The 25540-nt window shown below is 38.8% G+C and overlaps 1 protein-coding gene across 3 annotated transcripts in view; it reads left to right on the plus strand.

Annotated features, from left to right (window-relative positions):
* Positions 1–25540, plus strand: part of DOCK10 (dedicator of cytokinesis 10) — a gene marked incomplete at its 3' end in the record, with an annotated part of 192013 nt that overhangs the window by 49091 nt on the left and 117382 nt on the right. For all 3 annotated transcript variants that reach the window (XM_036755279.1, XM_036755281.1, XM_036755280.1), the window contains 4 exon segments: positions 12522–12604; positions 24360–24432; positions 24859–24981; positions 25265–25399. In XM_036755279.1, coding sequence (XP_036611174.1) covers positions 12522–12604; positions 24360–24432; positions 24859–24981; positions 25265–25399 — 414 coding nt within the window.

The following is a 25540-nucleotide window of genomic DNA, read 5'->3' on the forward strand; positions in this document are numbered from 1 at the left end:
TAGAGTAAATCTTTGTTTAATAACACTATCTCACATTTAAGTAACACTCTGATGTGTGCAAAGTCATAAGGGAGGTAATGTAGTAATTATTGACATCCGCATTTTGGAGTTGAAGGCCTACACAGCTACTCAAGTCCTAGGTGAGGTTTGAATGATTGGGACTTTACTAATTAAAACATGCCTCCGCCTGAGGGTACCAGGAAGAAGCCTGGTGACACACTGTCACCAATTTCTCTTTGACTTCTATGATATTTTTGAAAGATTCTTCCCTCTTTCTGAAAAAGTTTGCTCCAACACACAGTAAATAAAAGTCAAATTTTAAAATCTTAACATGCCTTTAGCAAGCATTCTCACGTCTATTGAATCCCTGAGCCATAGGAGATTCTGGAATGCATTCAAACAATTTAAGCATTTCGCAGGCAAATAGTCAGTGTTGGAGGAGTTGTGGGGAGACAGACGCTCCCGCATTGTTGGTAGAGCTATGAATCAGTATAGCCAGTTTAAAGTTTGCAAAGCACTTGACAAATACTACCTCCTTTTGTCCTCATGACAACCTGGCATGTAAGTGCTATTATTATCATCCCTATTTTACAGATGAGTAAACTGAGGTGTACAAAGGTTAAGTGACTTGCCCAGGGCCACACAGCTAGTAATTGTCTGAAGCCAAATTTGAACTTGGATCTTCCCGAGTCCAGGCCCACTGCTGTATTTACTGTGCCACCTAGCTGCCTCTGAGGAGCACTTAATAGCAATTTTTGGTGGTATTTGCCCCTTCTCCCTTATTACTTTTATTGATTCCTATGTCTAATTGAGTAAAAGGGGTCCTAACCCCTTTTATTTGATTTAAAGACTTGCCAAAAACAAACCCACGAATATTTGTTGATTAATTCAGAGAGCAACAGCTCGCTATCAATGTCTTCCCTATCTATAGGCCATGGCTTTCTAGTAACTGGTTCATATGTGTGAACTTTAGTAAAAAGCCATTTATTTAACTAAGAAGGAAATACCTATAAAAGGTGACCTTCAGGGGCAGCTAGGTGGTGCAGTGAGTAGAGCACCAGCCCTGGAGTCAGGAGGACCTGAGTTCAAACCCGGCCTCAGACGCTTGACACACTTACTAGCTGTGTGACCTTGGGCAAGTCACTTAACCCCAATTGCCCTGCCTTCCCCCCTGCAAAAATATATATATATATATATATACATATATATATATATATATATACATATATATATATATACATATATATATATATATATATATATATGAAAGGTGACCTTCTGTCAGTAGGGTTGCTGGTAGGATTGTTGAGAGAGTCAAATGAGATAATGGATAGAAAGCCTTTTCTAAACCTTTAGGAGCTATAGAAATATGAGTTCCTATTACTATTGTGGAGCAGGACCAGAATTATAAATCAGATCCTCTGTCTCTCAGACCACTGATCTGTCTGCTACAAATCATGCTACTAATTCCCCAAAATCATTAAGTACCTACTGTATGTTGTACAAAACTTAGTTAACACACATCTTTATTTCCATGGATCTTACATTCTCATATGGTGATCCAGTTTACAGATAAGTACAATAATAAATAATAGCTAATAGGTAATTGTTCTAGAGGTTCAAATAAAGTGCTGTGGGCTATGGAATCAGCAGAGGGTCCATGGGCAATGTCTCTTTTGAGTTAGGCTTCAAAGAATGGATAGAAAGGCATTCAGTGAAGAGTAAAATGAATGGCATTTAAGTTAAGAGCCAGGAGCATGATAAAAAGTTTATGTGCATGTGTGGCTGGAGCCAAGAGGTTGTAGAGGGGATGAGTATGAGATAAGACTGAAACAGAAAGGAGGTACCATATTGTAGAACACTTGGAATGCTGCGCAGTGGATTTTGCTAGGCTAATGGAGGATTTTGAGCAGAAGAGTGATACGACCATCTAGATCTGTCAGTTATTCAATCAATAAGCATTTATTAAGCACTTCCTATGTGTCAGACACTGTGGTAGGCACTGATGAAACAAGTCCAAAAATAGAACAGTCCTTGCCCTCAGAAAGCTTAGAAACTACTTCAGGAAATAGCACATATGTATTTAAGTCTATATTAAGTATATGCAAAATAAATATAAGATAACTTATCAGGGCTAACTATAAGAGCTGAGGGATCAGGAAAGGCCTATTGTAGGAGGTACATTTGAGTTCAACTTTGAAAGAACTTAAGGATTCTAAGAGAAAGAGGTAAGGAGAGGCTGCAATGATAAGTAGATGCAAGAAGGAAAGTGACGTGTGAAAAGCACCAGGACTAGTCATCACTAGGTCTGGTGTCAGGAAGACTCATCTTCCTGAGTTCAAATCTGGCTTTAGACACTAAAAGTGAGAGCCTGGGCAAGCACTTACGCCTGTTTGCCTCAGTTGCCTCATCAGTAAAATGAGCTGGAGAAGGAAATGGCAAACCACTGCAGTAGCTTTGCCAAGAAAATCCCACAGGGTCATGAAGAGTCAAACACGACTGAAAAAAGACCAGATAACAACAAAGGAGAGTAAAATATTATAAGGCAGGGAAGGTAGGATGGATAATGTTCTGAAAGCCTTGAAATGCCTAGAAAAGCATTCATATTTAACCCTGAAGGGGTTTACTAAAAAGAGGAGTAGCATTGTCAGACTTTAGGGATTTGGTAGCTGTGTAGAGGATGAACTGAAGCAAAAAGAGTCCCTGGAAGGTGATTTTTATGAAGGAATGCCTAGATGAAAAATTTAACTTGAATTCTAATGGACTGAGTTCTACCAAAGGATGTTTGCTTATATTTCCTGTTGGTTAATAATAATAATCCCCTTACACATATCCCAGGAAGTAATTAATCATCAAGATTATAATAGCTGTCTCTTTCTCTGGCATATTCCATTACGTGATTAGAATTATTATTTCAATATTATCATCACTAATATATCTTTGCAATGATTTTGAGTATTTCTATTACTATGTTATCAAAATTTTCTCAGTTTAATGCATCTCTGGCTTGTGCATTTACTCACTACCAGACACCAAATGTGTTTCTTAATACTGAGAAATAACCCATCATTTAACAATATGAGGCCTATACACATTGAAGTGAGTTGTGGGTGGAATTGGCCAGAATTTGTTTACGTTTGTTTTATTTTACACATTTGTTATTATCTCTTTAAAGTGTCTGAATGAGCTCCTTGTGATTGGTTGTTGATTTATCTTGTTTTAAGGAAACACAAGGAATGTCTGTAATTTTTGCAATGTAAATAATTAAGCCAGAATTCTATGTTACTCTAGGCAATTTATTACACACATCAAAATGAAGAAGGCCTCCTGTTAACCAGCAAGGTTTTGTTCAGGACTCCATGTACCAAGTGATCAGATCTCATCTGTAAAAAAACCACCACAAGAATACTGCAGAAATTGGAACAGGGACTTTTTATAAAGGCTTCCTTTTTTACATAGGCCCAACAGTATAGGAATCAAGTACAAATTTAGGGTATGGGGGTGGGGTTTATTATGCTCATTTTGTACTGATGCTGACATTCTTGATGAGGCCAAAAAAAGGGGATCCTATGCAAGGATGGATTTCCTTTAGCCCAGATGCACAGAAAACTTGTTTGGCCAAAATTCAGACCACAGAAACTCCCATTCAGTATTGTTCATTCCCTGTACAACTCCTAGCCCATAAAAGAAGCCTGGCATACACGTTACCAATTCAGAATCCTGGCATATTTTCCACAGACTTAACACTATCTCTCTCCTTGATTCAGAAAATGCTTTTCCAGGTGATGTTTTTGTGTGTTAGTGGGTTTCTTGCTGGAAGATTTTTTTTTCAAAAACCTCCTAATTTAGGGGCAAACCCGTTCTTTGGGGTTGTATTTGAGAGTTTTTTTTTTTCTTTTTGATCATGTTATATTAAAAATGAAGCTTTAATATAAAGCTAAAGAGTTTTTTAAAGGATGTGATCATTTTTAGAATTAGATTATAATTTATTGATGGTCATGGGATCATTAAATTAAGAGCTAAGAGGGATCACAGCAGCCGTCCAGTTCATTTTACAGATGAGGAAACTGAACCTTGGAGAAGTTAAATGCCTTGCCCAAGGTCACACAGGTAGGACAGATCAGAGCTAGTATTGGAACCCAGGTCCTAGAACTTCCAATCCAGCATCCAAATTGTTTGTTGCTTGGAGGATGTTTATATGCTATGAGAGCAGAGATTGCCCCACATTAGAAGCATTATTCAAATGGAAGAGTCTGAACCTCATTTTCTCTCTTTCCAATTCATATTAGAATAAAAAGGTACCTGGAAATAATGGATAAGAAAGTTGAAAAGAAAACCTTTGACATGTTTTTATTATCAGAGCTGGGGAAAACTTTCATTCCTATCCATAAATTCCACCCCCACCCCCACCATATAATTCCCCACACACCCTGCACCTCAAATGAATACTTAAGCCTCCAGACTTGAAGCACTGCACAGTTTCTAAATCGGCTTTCTCTTCTCCATAGTGAAAACAGTTGTACAATGTTTGGCAACGAGTGAATGAAAACACAGATGTACAAGCCAGAGACTTGTGAAGTGTAGGAATAAGGAAAACCCTTCTTCAGTTTGAACCAAAGAACTTAATCACAATGAATCGTAAGCCCATTTTGATTCCATAAATGAGGAAGGAGGATCTGAGGATTATCGATGTGTCTCAGCTCACTCAGTTATTCAACTGCTCTGAAAAATTCCTCATGGAATCTAGCCAAGAAATTGACTGGAGGGTCAGGGGTGGGGGGGATATTCCTAGGTCAGACTCAGACATGAATGAAGATGGTTGAATTTGAATGAAGCCCATAGTGGCTCAGATGGCTTTAGGAGTTAATGTGTTGGAAGCTGAATTGCATTTCAGTCTAAATCTGGGCGTAATGAAGATTTTTTAATGGCAACTTAAATCACTGTTCTAAGGAAGAAAAAAAAAACTTAAACCAGTTTCCACTTCAGGTTTGAATTCCCAGATGAGTCATTATAAAGTTATTACCTAAAAATGAAGTCTAAGTCTGACGCCTCTGAGACAAGGAAATAACCCTTGGTTCCTGAAGGTTATAAAGAGGCTACAAATTCTGATAGATCCTTCCAAAATAAAAAAAATCTTTGGGTATAGACCTTACAGGGGGTGGTAGGTTTATTATCTCAGGACCAGAGTGGAGAAATTTATGGCCTGATATACTTAGGTCATAGGACTTTTTCAAGACAGTCTTCCCAAACTGTAGGGGGTTTTATCTCAAATAGAGAAATGAATCACCTACACCAACAAAATTTCAGATCCTTAAGATAACTACCTTTTTTTTTTTAAAGAGAGGAGAACCATGTAGAACTGTGCCGTTAAAGCCACTAAACTGTACATACCTTTTTGACCCAGGTCTACCACTACCAGAGGTAGAGATGATGAGGGACAGGTGGAGTCTGGGGGAGAAGGAGGAGGAATATACATTTATATAGCACCTAATGGGTGCCAGGCACTGTGCTAAGTGCTTTACAAATATTATCTCATTTGATCCTCAAAATAGCCCTGTGGGGTAGGTAATGTTATTATCACCATTTTACAGTTGAGGAAACTGAGGTGAGGTAAAGAGAGCATAAGTGACTCACCTAGGGTGACACAACTAGTAAGTGTCTGAGGTTGGATTTCATCTCAGCTCCTCCTGACTCCAGTCCCAGCACTCTATCCATTGCACCACTACCTGCCTTAGAAGAAGAAGAGGAGGTAGAAGAAGGAAGAAGAGAAAAAAGGGAAAGGAAGGGAAGAAAGGGAGATGGAAGAGAAGAAAGGAAGAGAAGGAAAGCAGGAAGGAAGGAAAGAAGGAAGGGAGGGAGGGAAGAAGGAAGGAAGGAAGGAAGGAAGGAAGGAAGGAAGGAAGGAAGGAAGGAAGGAAGGAAGGAAGGAGGGAGGGAAGGAGGGAAGGAAGGAAGATGGGAAGCAAGGGAGGATGGAAGGAAGGAAGAAATGAAGGAAGTTGGGAAAGAAAGAAGGGAGGAAGGAATGAAGGGAGGAAGGGAGGAAGAAAGATTGAAAGAGTTTTTAAATGTGGGCCAGCTTTAAAAGGAAAAAGCAAGCTTTACATGATACAGATTTGCAGTTTCTTATATAAGCCCCCTTTTCTGTTCTAATTTGTATGTGGTCAGTGTCAGAGGAGAAAAGGGGGTATATGTGTGAGGCTGGTGTGAGGGTCAAATAGAATCTGTGTAAAACACTGTGTCAACATTAAAGTACTATGGAAATGTTAGCTATTAGTTTTATTGTGAAGCATTGGTGTAGGACTTTGGAAAGGCAATAAACAAGTGTACAATGGCAGATTAGAAATCAGCTACATAGATTTTTCAAACTGTGAGTCATTTCTGATGGAAATATTACCCCCTAAGGACTGGACTACAACTCTTCATAGATTCATCCCAAATGGGAGTCAGCAAGCTCATTTCCTTCAAAGCACATCTTACAAACACCTGGTGAATGTTTGCTAGTAAACCACTTAGAGTTCATTTGCAATAATTTAAATCTTTGTTCATTCTTGGCTAGGTTTCTCTCTTTGTTAAGCATTTCCACCGTTTTAAGTATTAATAAATACCAAGTATCCTTTTCCTTGTGATACTCTTGGCATCAGGATCTGATTCGAAATACATTGTTACTCAGACAAATGATTTCCAGATATACCCCCAAGGTACAACTAGAAGCTTCTTTTGTCAGATTTATAACATATCATTTCATACTCCTATATAATCTACCTTTCTAATCCTGCCATCTCTACAAAACATTAGGCAATTCATATTTCTTGATCCTGTCAGACAATCTTTCTTGTAAAAATTAATAATTCTTGCCATCAAATTAAGTAACCATAAACTATGCCTTTTAGAAAATATGAAAGAACAATTGAAGGATCATTCACCCTTAACGTGTATAGCCTCATCTGGAAATATGCCCTTCTAGGGTTTTGGTTTGAGGTTGGGTTGTTTTTTTTTAAAGTCCTTTTAAGTTTTCTACTCTCTTCTGAAATGTTCTGTTTTTTTTTCAGCTGCTTCCATGGTTATCATCTTTCCTCTTTTCTAAAGGAAAAGTTATGGCATTAAAATATTAAAACTGGATAATAAAAGATTCATTCATTCGGCACATATTTATTAAGTGTATATTACGTGTAAAGGTTTGAACTATATTTGGCATGTTCCGTTTTAAAAGGCTTGTCTCTCTGGGGGTGAAATTGAAACTCCCAATACTGTTGCCATCTGTATGGAAAGTAGAAATGCAAGATTTAGAGAGTAGATGCACTGTGTTGTGGAGCCACAGACTCTGGGTTCAAATTCTGCCTCTGATACTTAACACAGATGTGACCTTAGGGGCGTCAGTTCAACTCTCTGAGCCTGTTTTCTCACTGTTGTTTCTAACTTCACAGCATCTCTGGTACATGATCCCCTTCTCTCCAGTCCTAGCCCTAGCTTCAAAGCCTTATTACTTCTTACCTTGTCATACCCTTCTAGTTGGTCTCCGTGCCCCTCAAATCTCTCCTCACCATAATTCATTTTTCACTCAGCCACCAAAGTGATTTTCCTAAAGCATAGTTCTGACCATATCCTTGTCCACTAGTCAGTAAATTTCAGAGGCTCCTATTACTTCCAAGATAAAATAATACTATTAATCATAATAATATCAGCAAGCATATATATAGCTCTTTAGTGTTTGCAAAGCACTTTACATATATTACTTCAGTTGATCCTCACAACAATCCTGTGAAGTAGGCACTATTATTAAACCATTTTTATAAATGAAGAAACTGAGGCATAGAGCTAAGTGACTTGCCAAGACTCGCATAGCTACTAAATGTCTGAGACAGGGATTGAATTCGGTCCTTTCTTGATTCCAAGTCCAATGCTTTATCTACTGTGCCACCTAATTGCTTAATAATACAAGTTTTATAGTTGTCATTTAAAACTCTTTATAACCTGGTGCCTTCCTACCCCTCCAGTTTACTTTACTGCCCTCCACTCAATCTGTGACCCAGAAACGCTGGCCTATATGGAATTCCTTAAACCTGACCTTTTACCTTTTGTCTCTGTACCTTTGTCCTTTGTGTCTGGAATCCTTGCCTTCTACACCTACCTTACAGGCCTCCTTTCATGTCTAAGCTCAAACCCCATTTTCTACAGGATGTCTTTTCTGGTGCTTCCATCTCCTAGTGCCTTCCTCTCTGAGATAACCTTCCCTATATTCTGCATCAGTCTCGCATAGGCCTAGTTATTTACATGTTACCTTTTGCATTACAATGTAAGTTTTTGAAGACATGTTGGATCTTTCTTTGTGCCCCCAGCACCCCAGCACTTTGTGCCCATCACATAGTAAGTATTTAATAAATACTTTCAAAATTTGATTTGATCTGATGGGTTTAGACTCGATGAAGTCATTTCAGGTTCCTGATCTAGGAACCTTGGACTCTTTCAAGCTTGGGCCCACATCTATAGGAAGCCCAGAATTTAAGTTCACCAGAGCTGACTCTGAAGGCTTCATGGTTTAATGGCCTTTATCTACACTGTTTCCTATCCCTGATTTTTTAAAAGTCATATCTATGATCCCATCTGTCTGGAAACTCCCTCCACTGATGCATATAGGCAACTGACCTGCAATTTATGTTCTTACAGCCTTACTTTGGGACATTTTTTAGAATATAAAGCTCTCACATCTTTGCCTTTTCCTACATGTTTTTCTCATAGATTAAGATCTATGATGAGGTCACAGACTTAGAGCTATAAGGGGTCTTATAGGTTATCTAGTTCAAGGTCCCTCATTGGCCTCCTATAGAGAAACAGAGGGATAGAAAAGTGAAGTAACTAGCCCAAAGTTACACTGGTCATAAATCAAAAAGCTAGGATTTAAACCCAAGTTTTCAAATCCACTTGTATTTTTTTTCTTCTGTTCCGCCTCTTCTGTAACTTACAGACCAAGGATATGCTGGTAAATGTTGAACAACCAACTCTCTAATGGGGAAAAAAGTATACTATGCCACACTTTTAAGTTTAATCAGCATTATTACTATTTTCTCTATAACTTCCTTAAATCTAGACAATCATCACAACAATAGATCAAGCCTTTATCTGTACTATTTCTCCAGTGCCCAAGGTGTAAATGTTCTTACCAAAATTTGAACAATCAGCTCTTGAGAACTAGTTCAATTGATACTGAGTGAAGTGAGCAGAACCAGGAGAACATTGTACACAGTAAGAGCAATATTGTATGATGACAAACTTTGATAGATTTAGCTCTTCTCAGCAAGACAATTCCAAAAGACTCATTTTGGAAAACGCTATCCACATCCAGAGAAAGGACTATGGAGTCTGAATACAGAGGAAAGCATACTATTTTCTCTCTTTTTTGTTGTTGTTTTCTGTCTTTTTTCTTTATTATGGTTTTTCTCTTTTCTTCTGATTCTTCTTTCACAACATGACTAATGTGGAAATATGTTTAATATGATTGTACAAATGTAGCCTATATCAGATTGCATGCCATCTTGTGGAGGGAAGAAAGGAGGGGGAACAGAGGAGGAGGGGAGAGGAGGGAGAAAAAATTGGAACCCAAAATCTTATAAAAGTGAATGTTGAAAACTATCTTTACATGTATTTTGGAAAAAGATGAAATATGATTAAATGGGGGAAAAAAACTAGTTCAAGCTGTCTCCGGCACACTTTTGCAGAGGTACCCAAATTGGAAATGTGAGAAGTTGGAGGCTTCTCTGACTTGAGAAGTCAGAGCCTGGAAAAGTCACGTGCTCTGCTGTTCTTTTCTTCTCACTGGAACTGACTGGACTATCCTCAATACTGGAGAGAAACTTCACCAAGAAACTGATGGAGAAGTAAATAGAGCATGGGTCCTGTAGTCAGGAGGACCTGCATTCAAATCTGCCCTCAGACACTTACTAGCTATGTGACCCTGGGCAAGTCACTTAACCCTGATTGCCTCAAAAAAAAAATAGAAAGAAACTGATGATCTAAATCAGCTAGGGTGAAGTGCAGTCTGTGAAGTCAAAACTTCTGAGGAAGGCAGATAACGGTTGCTTTGAAGAGATTTGAACAGAGGGGTGGCCTAAGAGCATGAATTTATAATAAGCTGGGTCAACTTGGTTTCTGGACAAAGAGGAGCTGTTTTCTTAATTATAATAGCATTTAATGATCTTCTTAGTGAGAGCATGTGGGCTGTGACAAAGAACAGAGAATAAGCTTTCTATGCATAGCATTTTCCAAATGCCATAACTGGGAAGAAGAAATGTTCATGGTTTTTGTAAAGCATTCTGGGTTTCTCCTAAAATAGTCAAAATAAACCTGGATTAACCAGAGCATAATTAACAGAACTGATATTTTTTTCTCCCAATGCTCCAGTTTTAGGATAAGAAGCAAATCACAAGAAAAGAGGGTCAAATCTGGAATTAAATACAGCAATGTTGAGAGCATATCCTGAGGGCGGTGGATAGTAGTCATTGAAAATTCAGCTGAGTCCTACTCCTTCTGAAGTTAAAATCCTGGACAATGAGAATTGATATTCATAACTATGACCCTGAGGCCCTGAAAGACCTTCAGTTTTTCAATAAGGCTTCCTCTACTAAGTAAAAAAAAAAAAAACAGCCACATAATTGCACAGAGTGGGCCCAGTTTTGTTTAACTAGCAAACTCTGGACATCAGATCACATGCCATGGAGCTGGAAGGGACCTCACAGATCATTTGTCTAGATGGTAGGGCTGAGATCTCAACCTAGATCCTCCAGTTCTAAATTGAATATACTTCTAGGATATGATATACAAGACTTTTTTGAATTTGATGTCCCTTTCTTTTGCTACATAGATCTTCACACATTAGAATAGTTCCTCCACTATTTTTTTTACTTCTTTTAAGAGCCATTACCAGTTAATGTTGCCATAAGCTGACCAACCTTTCTATTAGCAAATATTTGGTATTGCCTTTTCATTTAGGGTTTTAATAAACATTTATTGATTAATCCAAATTCTCTAATTGAAATATAAATTAACAGTTATTATTCTGTCAAACCTAATTGATTTAATCTATTAAACTTGGCTTTTTTTCTAAATATTTTTCTCTTCTATTATTATCTCTTTTGGATAACGTCAAGAAAAGAAAGTTAAGAGAGCTACATATTACTTTACAAGACAGTAGGGAAGCTGAATGACTATATTTATGTAAAGTGAATGCTATAAAAAGAATAAGGGTAGTCACTGAGGTCAGAACAAAAAGAATGAGATAAAAATGGGAGATTTGGCTTAAATATGAGGAACATCATTCATAACTAATTGCTATTAAGTAATGGAAAGAACAGACAAGGAAGATTGGTGAATAACTGTCTCTGAGGCCAGATTATGCATTAGTATATCTGGGATGATTCAGGGGTGATTAAATTAGCCCTTCCACGACATGGGGAAATTGAATAAATAATCTAAATGATACTTCTCAAAAATGCAGGCATTTGTAAAGAAGGGTGACTAGATTTTGATGGGAAATATCAAATACTTCTAAGTAAAGAAGACATATTGATGCCACAGCCAGAGAAATTGGGTTGAAATCAGTTCTGCTATAAGCTACCTTGTGGTCTTAGACAAGTCATTTAACTCCTTGGCCTCAGTTGACTGTAAAATGTGTGAGAAATGGAGGTAGGGGGAGAGTGTCGTGAACCAAATGATCTCTAAGATCTTTTCCAGCCCTAAATCTATGATAATATTTTAGGATAATAACAGTAATAATAGCAAGCACTTATACAGTGATTTATGGCGCAAAAAATTCTTTGCATGTTATTGCATTTCATCCTCACAATAATCCTATATGTTACATACTATCATTATCCCCATTTTGCTGTTGAGGAAACTGAGGCAAATAGAGGTTAAGTCACTTACCCAGAGTCACATAGCTAATAAGAATCTGAGGTCACATTTGAACTCGAGTCTTTAAGACTACAAGCCCTGCCCTCTAGCTACTACTGCAGTGTGTGCTTTCAAGAATTTCAAAGAAACTATGGGGCAGTGGAGAAAGTGCCAGTCCTGGAGTCAGGAAGACTTGATTTCAAATCTGGCCTCAGACACTTACTAATAGTGTGACCTTGGGCAAGTCACTTAACCTCTGTCTGCCTCACTTTTCTCATCTGTAAAATGAGGAAAATAACATCCATCTGGCATGGTTGGTACAATTACAAATCACTTAGCACAGTGCCTGGCACATAGTAAGTGTTATATAAATGTTAGCCATTATTGTTAGGAGGGGAATAATCATTTGCTATTTTATTATATTACAGGCATTTGGGAGGGGGAGAATTCAGCCCTAGTGGTTCTACACTCTATTCTCTTATCTGCCTATGATCACCCAAAGGACTCTCCAACCCAACAAATACACCACCGTCACCAGAATGATGAAGGATCCAGTGTAAAGAGCCTTGGGCCCTCTTGCTGTTTTTTTCCACCTCATCTGGAAAAAAAATTAATTTTTTCTTCTTTTCTTTTAGGCTTGCCAATTTTACAATTCCCAGTGGTATGTAGTGAACTACAAATATGAAAAATATTCTGGAGACATTCGACATTTGCCACAGTAAGAGCCTTTTTCAGTTCCTATCTTTGCCCTTTCAAGCCTTAATTCCTACTCAAGATTTGAGGTGTGGTCTCTTTCGTGTATGTGTGAAGCCAGGATTGGGTTAATTCATAGCACTTCAGTTGCCTAACTCCTTAACAACAATGGAGGCCTGGTGATATGTCCAAGTTTGCTTCTTCTTCAGTCTTCCCTGAAATCCACCAGGTGAAGGCATGAGAAAATTGTGAGCGAACTTCTGTGTGATCTCTCAGTTGGAGATTCTGAGTCTTGTTTCATACCCCCCCTTCTAAGCCCTTACCATCAGATCTGCAAGGGTTAAGAATTCAAAACTGGAGTCAAAGATTTCCAGGGACAGAGACTTCCAGGCAACATTCAGACTCTGCTGATTCTGCCTTTTCCAGTCCTGGGATAGCAAATGTCAACCAAATGACATCAGTCACTAGCACCATGTCTTGATGTGATTAACATCCCAAGAGAGCAAACGGGGCAAGTGAACAACTGCTATCTCCAAACCTCTGTCACCAGCTTCACTTGTGGGGTCACAACACCAGCAAGCGTTTAGATTATGGCACATTTTATGTTTCAGATTTTATCTTAGGACCATAACATCCTAAGTCTAGAGTTGGAAGGGATTTCAATGGTCATATAATCCAATCTCGAATTTTACAGATAAGAAAACTGAGGCTTAGAGAAGTTATATGACTTACCCAAGGTTACACAGGTAGTAAGTAGCAGAGCTGGGATTAGAACTCAGATCCTATAATAATTTCATTACCTTGAGAAAGAAGGCTATTAGGAAAATCTACATAATTTATTCTACAAAGCTGGAGGATTCCTCAGAGTATGAGATATTGAAAAGGGCCCTGGATTTACGGTCAGAAAACTTGGGTTGGAATCTTGGCTCTGCCTCTTCCTAGTCATGTAGCCATCAGCAAGGATGAAGAGGAGGAGGAGGAGGAGGAGGAGGAGAATGATGGTGATTATGATTATGGTGATGATGATGATGATGACATTGATGATGATTGTGGTAATGATGGTGATGCTGATGATGGTGACGAAGATGATGATACTGATGGTGATGATAATAGTGGTTGTTGTTATCATTCATTTCATTCCTCTAATCTTTTTCTTTTGAAACTTGTAAATTATCTAAGGACGAGTCTTTCTGCTGTTGTTATCCTTTCACGTTTGAAGTTCTATAGACATTTGTACTGATAAGTGAATGACTGTTGTTTGTAACTGAATGAGTATTGGGATGTCAGCTCACATTCTTCTGTAAGGTCATGGAAAAGATCTTCCAGACTTGTAGCTGAAAGAACAGTGACGTGAATGTGCCCTTGCCCCCTCCACCCCATGGTTTTCATTTATTTCTATACTTTGTTACAACAGAAATAGAGCCCCCATTTAGGGGCCTTTGCTTTTGGAGAATTTGAAGCAATCATTAATTGACGAACTAGGAACTACAATTAGAGTCCTGTCATGACCAGATAGCCTCTTTTGTTTTATATTTTCTTTATTTCTAAATAGGTTAAGACTCCAAAGCAGAAAATTTGTGAAGTTTTTTTTTCTGGAAGTTTTTTGTCTGTGCTGTTACAATAACTTCATAAAGATTCTCCCTCGAGTTTCTCCCTTTTCTTGCCCATCTTCCATACAACTGTCTAAGTGATATTCCTAAAGTATAAGTTTGACCATGTCGTTCCCCTACTGAAGAAACATCAATAGATCCCTCTTAACTTTAGATTCAAATACAAAATCATCTCTTTGACATTTAAAATGCTTCCAACAATCTGATTCTGGCCTACTTTTTCAGACTCATTAATTATTACTTCCCCTCACAGATTCTACTAACCTACTTGCTATCCCTCACACACAACATTCAATTTACTATCTTCAGGCTTTTGCATAGACTGTCTCCCATGCCTGAAAAGCCCTCTCTCTTCACTTGAACCTTTTAGAATCCCTAGCTTTCTTCAAAGCTCCGTCCCAGTGTAACGTATCTTCAGTCCTTCCAGATTCCCTCAGCTGCTAGTTCCTCTCCCATGTAAAACAGGTTATATTGACCATATGTATAAATGTGTGTATATACATATATACACGTAACATACATATGTATATGTGTGTATATATATACATATGTATATGTATTATATTTTTTCTATATTTCCTGCTGTATTGATTTTGTGTATTTTATGTCTACTAATGGCACCAGGTAGGGCAAATTGTGTGTCCAAGAAGGACTGAGTGCTCACTAGCCATTCCCTCCATCACATATGGGTACCTGTTGTTTCTCCTGATAAAATACAAACTCCTTGAGGATGGTGACTGTTTCATTTTTGTCTTTTTATTTTTAGCACCTCATACGGTACCTGGCACATGATAGATGCTTAAGGATTTTCTGTTGATTGATTGATTCATTCTCTTTAGAAAATGCCCATCTTAGTATAGAGGTCACTGGAACATGTAGAAAGAATGAAAATTGAACCTACTATCTTTAAAGGAAGTTCTATGAATATAACTCAACCAAAAGCCATTCCTTCTCTGATCACTAGAACATATCCTGTCTTAAAAGATTGCCCAGTGTCTCACAATTCCATCAATATGGACTGAAAGGTAGGTGTCTCCCATTCTATGAGCCATTGTTCAAAGCATCAAAAATGAACTTGACCAAAGCTCTAACCATTAAAAAAGAAATACAACCCTGAACTCTTTTCATCACCCTGTGTCTAACCTCACATTAGGCAATGCTAGGTGGGTCCCTGGCATACAGTAAATGTTAAGTGAGCCATTATGGGTGACCACATTCCATGAGTCAGTTTCTCTCTTTTTTTTTTCTTTTACATCAAGCTCGTTCATTCAGTTTTGTCACAGGGCATCTATAGCAGCATCTGCAAAGCTGAGCTTTTTTCATCAGATGAAGACTTCCCTTTTCTAAAAATAGTTTATATACTAGGAAGTGGTTTGTCTTGGGAACAGCGTCCTTACAGCAAACAGATAGAATGTGAAGTGGTCCTAGATGGAGTATTTCTGGTTGTCTATTCTCAGTTGAAGCATTCCACCTTCCAGGCTCTCTATATCCATTAACTTCTTTGATGGCCATATATAATAACCCCACCCACCATCAGACTCTCAGATGTAAAAGGATAACCTTTTGGGGTGATGAGGGGGTGGCTCAGTGACAAACGTATTTTTTACTTTTTTAGTGTTCAGTTTGACTGATAAAAAAAACTATTTACAGTAAGCTGTGAAAACCATAGAAAATTTCAATATCTCATGGGCAAGAATGATTCATCAGCTAGGGAACATGACTTAAGTAATTGAAATAATATTGTTTAAGGCTTTCCTTAAGGGTTTCCCTTCATTTAACTAAAGGCAGTTGATGCCAAGATGAAGTAATAAAATCTTCTTGAAGGGAACTTTCAAAAGAAAAATCAGAAATGTTAGAAAATGATCATCAGAAAAAAAATAAAGACCATGACATTTATTATTAGCTATTTTTTCCTCACAACAACCCTGGGAGGTAGGTGCAATAATTATCCCCATTTTGGAGATGAGGAAACTGAGGCAGACTTGCCAAGAGTCACACAGCTTATAGTAGGCCGGATTTGAACTCAGGTCTTCCTGACTCCAGATCCGACTTTCCATCCACTGTGACACCTAGCTATCCAAAAGAATTGCATATACATTGAGAGAATGTAAAAAATGCTACCAGTTCCTTCTTAGAGGAAATTTTTGTAGTATTTTATGCAAAGGAAACTAACATTCTTGGCATCATAGAATCATTACGTTTTAGAGCTAGAGGAACAATTGAGGAAACTTCAACTCAGAGGGAAGTGACTATTTTTTCTACTCATGGGGCATTCCCCTTATGCTAAACTAACAGAGGCAATTTGGGGTGTTTTCTACTGGTGGAGTGTTGATAAGCAGCTTGTTCTCTGGGCCACAGTGAGACTTGTTATCCCATGCACAAATGGGAGTGCTTGGTTTTGAAGTGGGTCATGGCCAAACAATTCTAAATCTGAGCATGTGGAGTTCATTTCCAAGTATGGACAGACAGCAGCCCACTGACTCATGCTCTGACAGATACTAAACTGGATTCTACCTGCCAGGGACAGTCATGACAGCAGCCAATTGTGAATTTAGCATGCATGGCACATGAGGGAAGACCAACATGCCCTTGGGTTGCTGTCTTTCCTTAGTTTGATGTTTTCCTCATTAGTGTTATGTTTTTCACATAAGTTAATTTTTTAAAAGTGTTTTAAGGAAGTTGTATTTCATGAGAGAGTATGGAACATTGACAGAAATGTTTAAGGAGACAGCACGTCGAAGGAGGCCTCCCAAACTTTTCTGCTATTTATCTACCTTTTGTTTCACATGCTTTGTTGTTGTTGATTTGTGTCCAACTTTTCATGAACCTGTGGACCATACTGTCCATGGGGCTTTCTCGGCAAAGATGCTGGTATGGTTTGCCATTTCCTTCTTCATGTGCTTAATTCTAATCATTTCTTCTTCAAAATTGTATTCCCTGGCTTTAGATATGCAGAGCTTTGGGAATGGGCATCTCTGAGGTTTTTTCCCTTAGAATGAGAAATTTTCCAATACAAGCACCTAAATGGTTCAATGGATAGACTGCTGGACCTAGAATCAAAAAGTCTGCAGTTTAAATCCTATCTCATATACTTGGTCAGGTCACTTAACCTCTGTCTGGCTGTCTCCTTATTTCTAGAATAGGGATAATAATAGCAAGTGCCTGTCAGAGTTGTTGTGGGGGAAAATGAGATAACATCTATATTTCTATAGCACCGTGTGACTAAATAGATGCTAGTTTATTATTAATAATAATTATAATACCAATCTCGGAAAGGTCATTGAGGCAAGTTGTACACATTCTTCCTCTAGCACATCTCACATTGCACTCATGCAGTGAGGAAATAGGAGTCCTCATACTGAGTTTCTTCCTCTTTCAGTCTTCTATTCCCCAAGCACTGAACAATCATGGATTTCTTGATAGTATGGCCCCAGAATTGGCCTTGCTTATCGATTTTCCCTTTATCTGCCGTTCTCATTTCAAATATCCTTTGTTGATGTTGTTCTATTTTGTCTCTCTATGACCCCACTTGGGGTTTTCTTGGCAAAGGTACTGGAGTAGTTTGCCATTTCCTTCTCCAGCTCATCTTATAGATAAGGAAATTGAGGCAAACGGGTTAAAATGTCTGAGTCCAGATTTGAACTCATAAAGATAAGTCTTCCAGATTCTAAGCCCAGTGCTTTATCCATTGTGCCACCTAGCTGCCCCAAAATAGCTTTGCTAGGAATATAAAAATCTCAGTATTCAAAGTGACCTATTTGCTGAGCTTTAAGTGACAGATGACCCTGTACATCCTTGTATTGGACCAACCAACCCCCTGGCCACTTGGGTCAATCCAAAACTTTTCATTTGTGTCACCATTTCTATATCTCTTCTGACAAGCAACGTCTGAAGCAGCCTTCAGGAATAGGGACATAACAGAGTAACAGAATCAGAGGCCTTTTCCTCCTAATATTAAAGGGAGGCAAGAACTGTACAAAGGCTTCCTGAATGTTGTCAACACCATCAATTGTCCATTCTCAAGAAGTTTCATTTTTAGGCATTCATTCCTCTTCAGGTGCCAATCCTGATTCTCCTGACCTTCTCCATCATTCTGTAGTAGCCTCCTCACCCTGGAAGTCCACCCTGCCCCTACAGCCCATTCCTCTGAGTAACTGGTTCCTCCCAGAACTTTCATATCTTTGCCCCTTTGTTTTTTAAATTATTTATTTAGTATTTTATTTCCCCCAGTTACATGTAAAAACAAATGTAACATACATTTTTTAAAAAATTTTAACTTCCAAATTCTTTCTCTCTCCCTTCCCATTTCATTGAGAAGGCAAACAATTTGATATAGGTTATACATGTGCAGCTGTGAAGAACATACTTCCATATTAGTCATGTTGTGAAAGAAAACAGCCCCCCCCCAAAAAAAATAAGGAAAGTTTTAAAAAGTATTCATACTACATCAGTTCTTTCTCTCAGGATGGATAGCATTTTTCATAAGTCCTTTGGAATTGTCTTAGATCATTGTATTGCTGAGAATAGCTAAGTCAATCACAGCTGATCATCTTTACCATGATTGCTATTAGTGTGTACAATAGAATCTCCATATTTTAAGGAAAGTGTCCAGGACCACCACGTCTTCATTCTTCTCTGGGGTTCCATTTCTGATTCCCCAGAATTTTCTATCATGCCCTCTTGTGAGTCCCTTCCCCCTTTCCTCAACCTATATATCTATAGAGACTGTCTTTTTGCTTGTGTTTGTATTCCTAACACTCAACATCTGTGTTGTAGACAAATCTCTGAGACCATCCACCTAGGAGTTCCCTATATTAATGAAATCAAAGGTCAAGTCCCTCTCGTTATGGCACCAGAAGTGGGTACTCCCTGTCTTTCCTTAATTTCCTTCACTTATCTTCCACTAACCAGAACTCAAAAGAGTCATCATTTGGTGAATGGGTTTGCCTCCCTGTACCCCTGAAAAGTAAACTAGATTTACATAATATATTAGTATTAGTAGAGTGACAATCAGTAGTATTCCATCCCTAACCACTGCTTCTCCATCCTGAGCAGCTAAAGGTGATATTATCATTAATTATCATTAAATCATGAGTGTGAGATAATGCAGATGATGCTCACCCAACTAACATGCTCCTCATCTCATTCTCAGTCACTCTACTCACTAGGAAGACCCCTGCCTTTCTCACTAGCTCCAGATCAGCAGTAGGAGGTTTCTAAATGATTCCATTTGAAGGTTTCTCTTTGGGAATGATAAAATGTGCTATTGTTTTAGACAGTTTACATAATGTGACCACCCTTCCTCCTCCATCCTTTCATCTCCTTTATTCCTTAGCTCATCATTGAATTTCCCCACCATAACATAATGGCTGTATGAGCTCTATACCATCAATGTGAATAGGCAGCCCCCAAACCAATAGTTCCCCATAGAGATCATGTCCCAAGAAAAAGCAATCTGCTAACCCTCTCATAGTCATAACATCTATTCAGTTATGCAATGTACAATATCAAGTTGGCACTGTCACCAGCAAGAACACCAACAGATTTTTCAGGAACACTGTGACACACAGTGGCATAACATTCGAATAGCACATGGCCTCCCAACAGTTTAACAGAAGACTGAAACAGCTGGTTTGTTCAGCACAGTTGTTTCAGTGGAGAAAAAAAAGAACCAATCTCTTTTTGACTGTCAATTACAGCCTCAGGAAAAAGGAGAAAAGAGAACTCTTAAGCACCTCTTTGCATTTCTAGGAAAATAGCCTCAACCTAACACACGCCTCCAGAAAGAATTGCTTTAAAAAAGACTCTTGGACAAAACTTGCAGAAAGATAAATCCCAGTGGTACACTCAGTTTCTCAAAACTGGTTCAAGTTCATCTCTTAAAAGCCACATCTCACAAATGCTCGTTTTCCTCTGAACTTCTCTATGGCTAACCAGAATTTAATCATGTGGCACCATTGGTCTGTCCTTGCCATTTTCTGATCTTTAACTTTCTTCAGTCGTCGTTGCAGAAGGGTTTTCAGTCCTAGAAGTACCCCCAGTTTACAAGGTGGTTATCTTTAAAGTCCTTCACTGGCCCCAGAAGATCTTGCAATGGGTGCCACATTTTTACCTCCTTTACATGAAGCACATGATATGTCAATCCTTGTGGTTCATTAAACACCTAAGATCATAGGAGTTAGAGCTGGAAAGGAACATAAAGGTCATCCAGCTGATTCCCTCAATTCACAGATGAAGGAACTAAAACCCAGAGAGGTCAAAATACCTTGCCCAAAGTCAGAGAGGTGGTAAGTGGTGGAGTCTGAATTCAAACTCAGATCCTCTGGATTCAAAGCCCTTGCTTTTTTCTGTTGTTGTTTATTTGTTTCGATTGTGTCTGACTCTTCATGATCCATATTTGGGGTGTTCTTGGCAAAGATACTGGAGTGGTCTGCTTTTTCCTTCTCCAGCTCATTTTAAGATGAAGAAACTGAGGCAAACAGGGTGAAATGACTTGCCAAGGATCACACAGCTCACAAGAGTCTGAGGTTGGATTTGAACTCAGGTCTTCCTGACTGCAGGCCCAGCACTCTATCCACTGTACCACCTAGCTACCCAGTGTTTTTCCATACCTCTCTCCTTTTAGAGTACATATAAAAATTTAGCCATGATTTGAGGTCAGTTCTCTCAGTCATCTCCCTTTCTAAACTATAATCTTCTCCTGGATTTATTTCAGTTTAACATTCTTGTGAAAAAAATCTGACAAGAAGCTAGCAAAGAGTCATATTCTAGCACTAGGGGGGAACTCAGAGATCATCTGGTCTAATATGCTTATTTTATAGATGAAGAACAAGTCCTTGAGATGTCAGGTGACTTTCCTATATGACCTGAGATGTCAGATTATACAGATGGCAACAGAAGCAGATTCAAATCCACTTCTTCCAACTCTAAGTCCAGTGACCTTCCCATAGGTCCACAGTGGCCTCCCTCCTCCCAGACTCTCATAAAAGCCTGCTTTGATTTCTCATTTCTCAAAGTCCTTAGGTCAGGCACAGCCTTCCCCAGTGGATATGCTAATGTTATTTCAGAGGGTCCTGCTTCCTGCCTTCCCCACAGCTAATGGAAACAGAGGGAAATAGCTAGTTTACAGTCCCTGGAAAGCAATCATTCCTGGGAATCAGAAGTTATAATCATGGAAGAAAGCACTGGAAAATAAAAATAGTTGGTCCAAGTCTTTAGGAAAATTATGATATGAGGGGAGTTTTGGGGTGTGTGTGTGTGTGTGTGTGTGTTTGTGTGTGTGTGTGTGTAGTGCTTCCATTTCTCCGCCATCTTCATCTCTCTTCTCTGTGGGACTCTCCCAGTGCTTTCATCCCCTCTTCTCTGTCCTCTCCCTTACTAAAATCTCCCATCAAGAAAGAATCTAAATTTGTCTTCTGGAAAAACCAATCTCTGCTCCTTGCCTTGACTTCCTCTCCACTCATCTCACTTATTCCTTAATCCTCTGCTTAATAAATACCTTTTGAATGACTGATTAAACATAGAGTAGCTCCCAATCCTGATGGCCGTAGGACTGATCTGACCAGACTAATTGACATCCTAAAAAGAGTCCTGGATTTAGAGTTAGAATATCTGATCTCAAAACCATAAGTTTTCCCCCTGCCTCTACGACATAGCCCTCTCTAGGGGAAGGGTGGCAAATAACTTTAGAGGGCTAAGGGAAGAGGATAGGCATTTCTATAATTCCTGCTATGTGCCAGGCACTGTACTAAGCCCTTTAAAATGACTATCTCCTTTGATCCTTACAATAACTCTACAAGGGAGCTGGGTTATTATTACCAGTTCACAGTTGAGGAAACTGAGGCAAACAAGCTAAGTGACTTATCCAAGATCATTCAGCAAGCATCTGAGGTAGGATTTGAACTCAGGTCTTCCTGACTCTAGCCCCAGCACTCTATCCACAGGGATAGCCTCTTTAGACCTCTGTTTCCTCATCTGTAAAATGGTAGAGAATGGAATCCGTGATGATTGGTATGTCCCCAAGCTCAGCAGTACATCTTTCCACCCCCCCTGCTAGACCCATAAGAATGGTCCCTATGACCTGGGATGCTCAGTGATGATGGGGTTCTTTAGCCCAGGGCTTCTTAAACTCTTTCCACTCATGACCCCTTTTTGCATTTTGGCAGCATTGGTTCATTGGCATTGCGTGGCCTGGGGGCATGCACAGTGCAAAGTGCGAATGCTTTGTGTCCAGAACAAAGGCTGCAGTGAAGTGATGCAACACGGGCAAGCACTGCCAGAAACACCTCGGATTCATTACACATCTGATTTTTAATTAATTTTTGATCATTGTGTGTTCAGAAACCTTTTACTGTTGCCAAATTTTTTGCTGCCCCATAGGGGTTGCAACCCACAGTTTAAGAAGCGCTGCTTTAGCCCACATCTTTTCTTTGCCCACACATTCAGGAGCAAGCTTTACCTGGCTTTCAAAGAACAAATACTAATGGGACTGACTGTCTCAGTCTCTGAACCCTAGGTGGCCTCTGGTCATTTAATTCTCCTTGCTCTATTCCAGCATCTCCATCCTTAGCCACCTTAGACCAGGGGTAGCGTTTGACCAAGAGTTAAGAGAATATGGCACTGATCTCACTCTTTCCATTCAGTGACTTACTTTGGAAGGTTTAAGAAGTCAATTGACCTGACTGCATCTGTGACCACGTGCAGGTCACAAAACCAATCTGAGACTTAGTTTTCTAACTTGTAAAATAAGGATAATAATCCCTACACCCCTTTTCTCATTCATTTGATCTGAGTCTCAAGCAAAAGAATATATATTAAGTGTTCAGCGAGCCTTAAAGCTCTATGATTATTAACACCTATCTATGTAGAATGGATATACTCAGTTGAATACATTTTTTAAATCACATCCAAAAAGGACTTTGAGTCCATTTAGTGAAGACTCAATCAATACAAAAATAAAGTATTCCTGTTTTTGCACTTATTTATGGAGCATCCCCTCCATCCCTTTTTTTGTAATCTGAACCATCAATAACATTTTATGAGTGAGTGAAAATTTTGTGAGTAAAAATGGAATTTGCTTCTGGTTTCTAGATCCCAAATGAAAGTCTGTGGTTCTGTCTAGACGACACCAAATATCCTGATGGAAAGGAGAAATAGAAATATATGGATGCAGCCTTTTCCTCCTAAAGCCAAATGTCTATTTAGAAATGTTGACATGCTTGGCTCAGTTTTTCTGCTTCACTCCAGAGAGTTTTTATAGAAGTCATACACAGCCTTTAAAAAGTGCTGCATGGAATCAATTTTCCATTTTGCAGAGCTAGGTCTGTGATATTGCTGGACCCTTAGGATGGGTGATGATAATCTTAATTGGTAAAGGTCCTACTGAGGGAATTTTCTGGATGCCCTAGCTCCTACAGAACCTTTGGGCACTAATGGGCAGCTCTGGAATAACACTGATTGTGAAGTCTTAATTAGGGGAGCAGCACAGCCTAGTGGTCTGAGCAAAAGATTGGTATTCGGTGACACGGATGTTCCAGCAATACCTCTGTTCCAATTGTTAGTCTCAAGCCTTAAGTATGACACTTGCATTCATTCAAAATTTATGCTTCATAAAATGAAGCTAACAACGTTAAATGTGACAAATAAAAAACCACCTTCTTAAGGCCTTCCTTTATGTAAACCAGGGGTTTGCAACATAGTTTTGGGTCTGGTAAAGCCTGTTCTCAGAATAATGTTTTTAAATGTGTAAAATAAAATATACAGGGCTATGAAGGTAAATAAATACAATGAAATAAAAACATGTTATGCAAGACATTTATTTGTTTGTTTATTCATTCAAGAGCCAGTGATCTGAGGGATATGTTTTCTTCTGGCTAAGATCTGTTATTTTGTTCATGTGGTGAACTTCTATTTTGGAAATTCATCACTGATGCAGGTCTCACAACTAATCTGTAGTCAGTCCATCGGTAATACGTATTAATCACCTACTACGTGCCAGGTGTTATGCTAAGCTCTGGAGACATAAATAGAAAAAGAAAGATGATCGCCCTCAAGGAGATTAGAATTTAATGGGGGAAGACAACACACAAAAGGAAGCTGAAAAGGGGAGTATTTCTATTATCTTTGTTTTATCATTTTATTATCAGCATATTTCTATTATCTTTATTTCAGAACAGAATTCAGACCAGAGAAACTACCTTCCCATTCTTTTGAAGTTGACCATGAAGATGCTGATAAGGATGAAGTAAGTAGACTTTTTAAGGTTAAATACTTGCAACATGTCGTTAACAGTTTCCTGGAGTGTTTCACAGTGTTCTACATTTGGAACGACCACATCATCAGGCCCTATAGTCTAATAAAACAGCTTTGGACATAGAAAAGAGTTTTGTCCATTTTAAGTTAGATGCCTCCAACATCAGAAGTAGCTAGAGCTCTAGATTTGGAGCCAGAATGATCTGGGTTTGAATACCATTTGACATTACTGACTGTGTGATCCCTGGACAACATCTCTTTGACCCAAGTGCCTTTCTATAATTTATTTACTAAGCCATAAACAGGTTGCACCCTTCGAAGGTGGTTATGTGCTAATGACATCCTAGATCACAAATTCATTTCCTGTCTCCCATTCACAAAAGAAATCATCCCGTTATTATGGATATCTTTTGCACAGGACACCACATCCCACTCATCTTCCAAAGGAGGTGGAGGACCAGGAGGGCCAGGAGTCTTCAAGTCTGGCTGGCTTTACAAGGGGAATTTTAACAGCACAGTCAACAACAGCATCACTGTCCGGGTGAGTAGTCATCATTATCCAGGTTTGCTGTGGTTATCTTCGCGGGTGGTCCCACTGGAGTCACAGCAGAGATGATGTTGTTTGTATGTGGCTGTATTCCAGTCCCCCTTCATATTTCACTTATCAGGAAGTATGATGATATTAAAGAGGAGTTTGTTTTCTCCAGAACAGTGTCCAAGAAGTGAAGTAACCCGATGGCATTTTTAAATCTTCTAATTTATTTGAAAATATTTTATGATTCACCCAAACAACTTTAACTTTCTTCCTTTTTGGCTTATTTTAGTCATTCAAAAAGCGTTACTTTCAGCTGACTCAGTTGCCAGATAACTCCTACATTATGAACTTCTACAGAGATGAGAAGATATCCAAAGAACCTAAAGGCTGTATCTTTTTGGATTCCTGTACAGGTGTTGTGCAGGTGGGTCCAACTTGTTTACTTTGTTTGAGATTTTACTTGAAAAAATGATCATTTGTAACCCCTGGGACTACATTTCTTCTATTTGTTTTCACTCTTCCTACTTTAATAGTGTTTACTTACTAATGGTTTTCTCTTTTTAAA

This window comes from Trichosurus vulpecula, chromosome 4 (genome assembly GCF_011100635.1).
Source record: "Trichosurus vulpecula isolate mTriVul1 chromosome 4, mTriVul1.pri, whole genome shotgun sequence".
NCBI lineage: Eukaryota > Metazoa > Chordata > Mammalia > Diprotodontia > Phalangeridae > Trichosurus > Trichosurus vulpecula.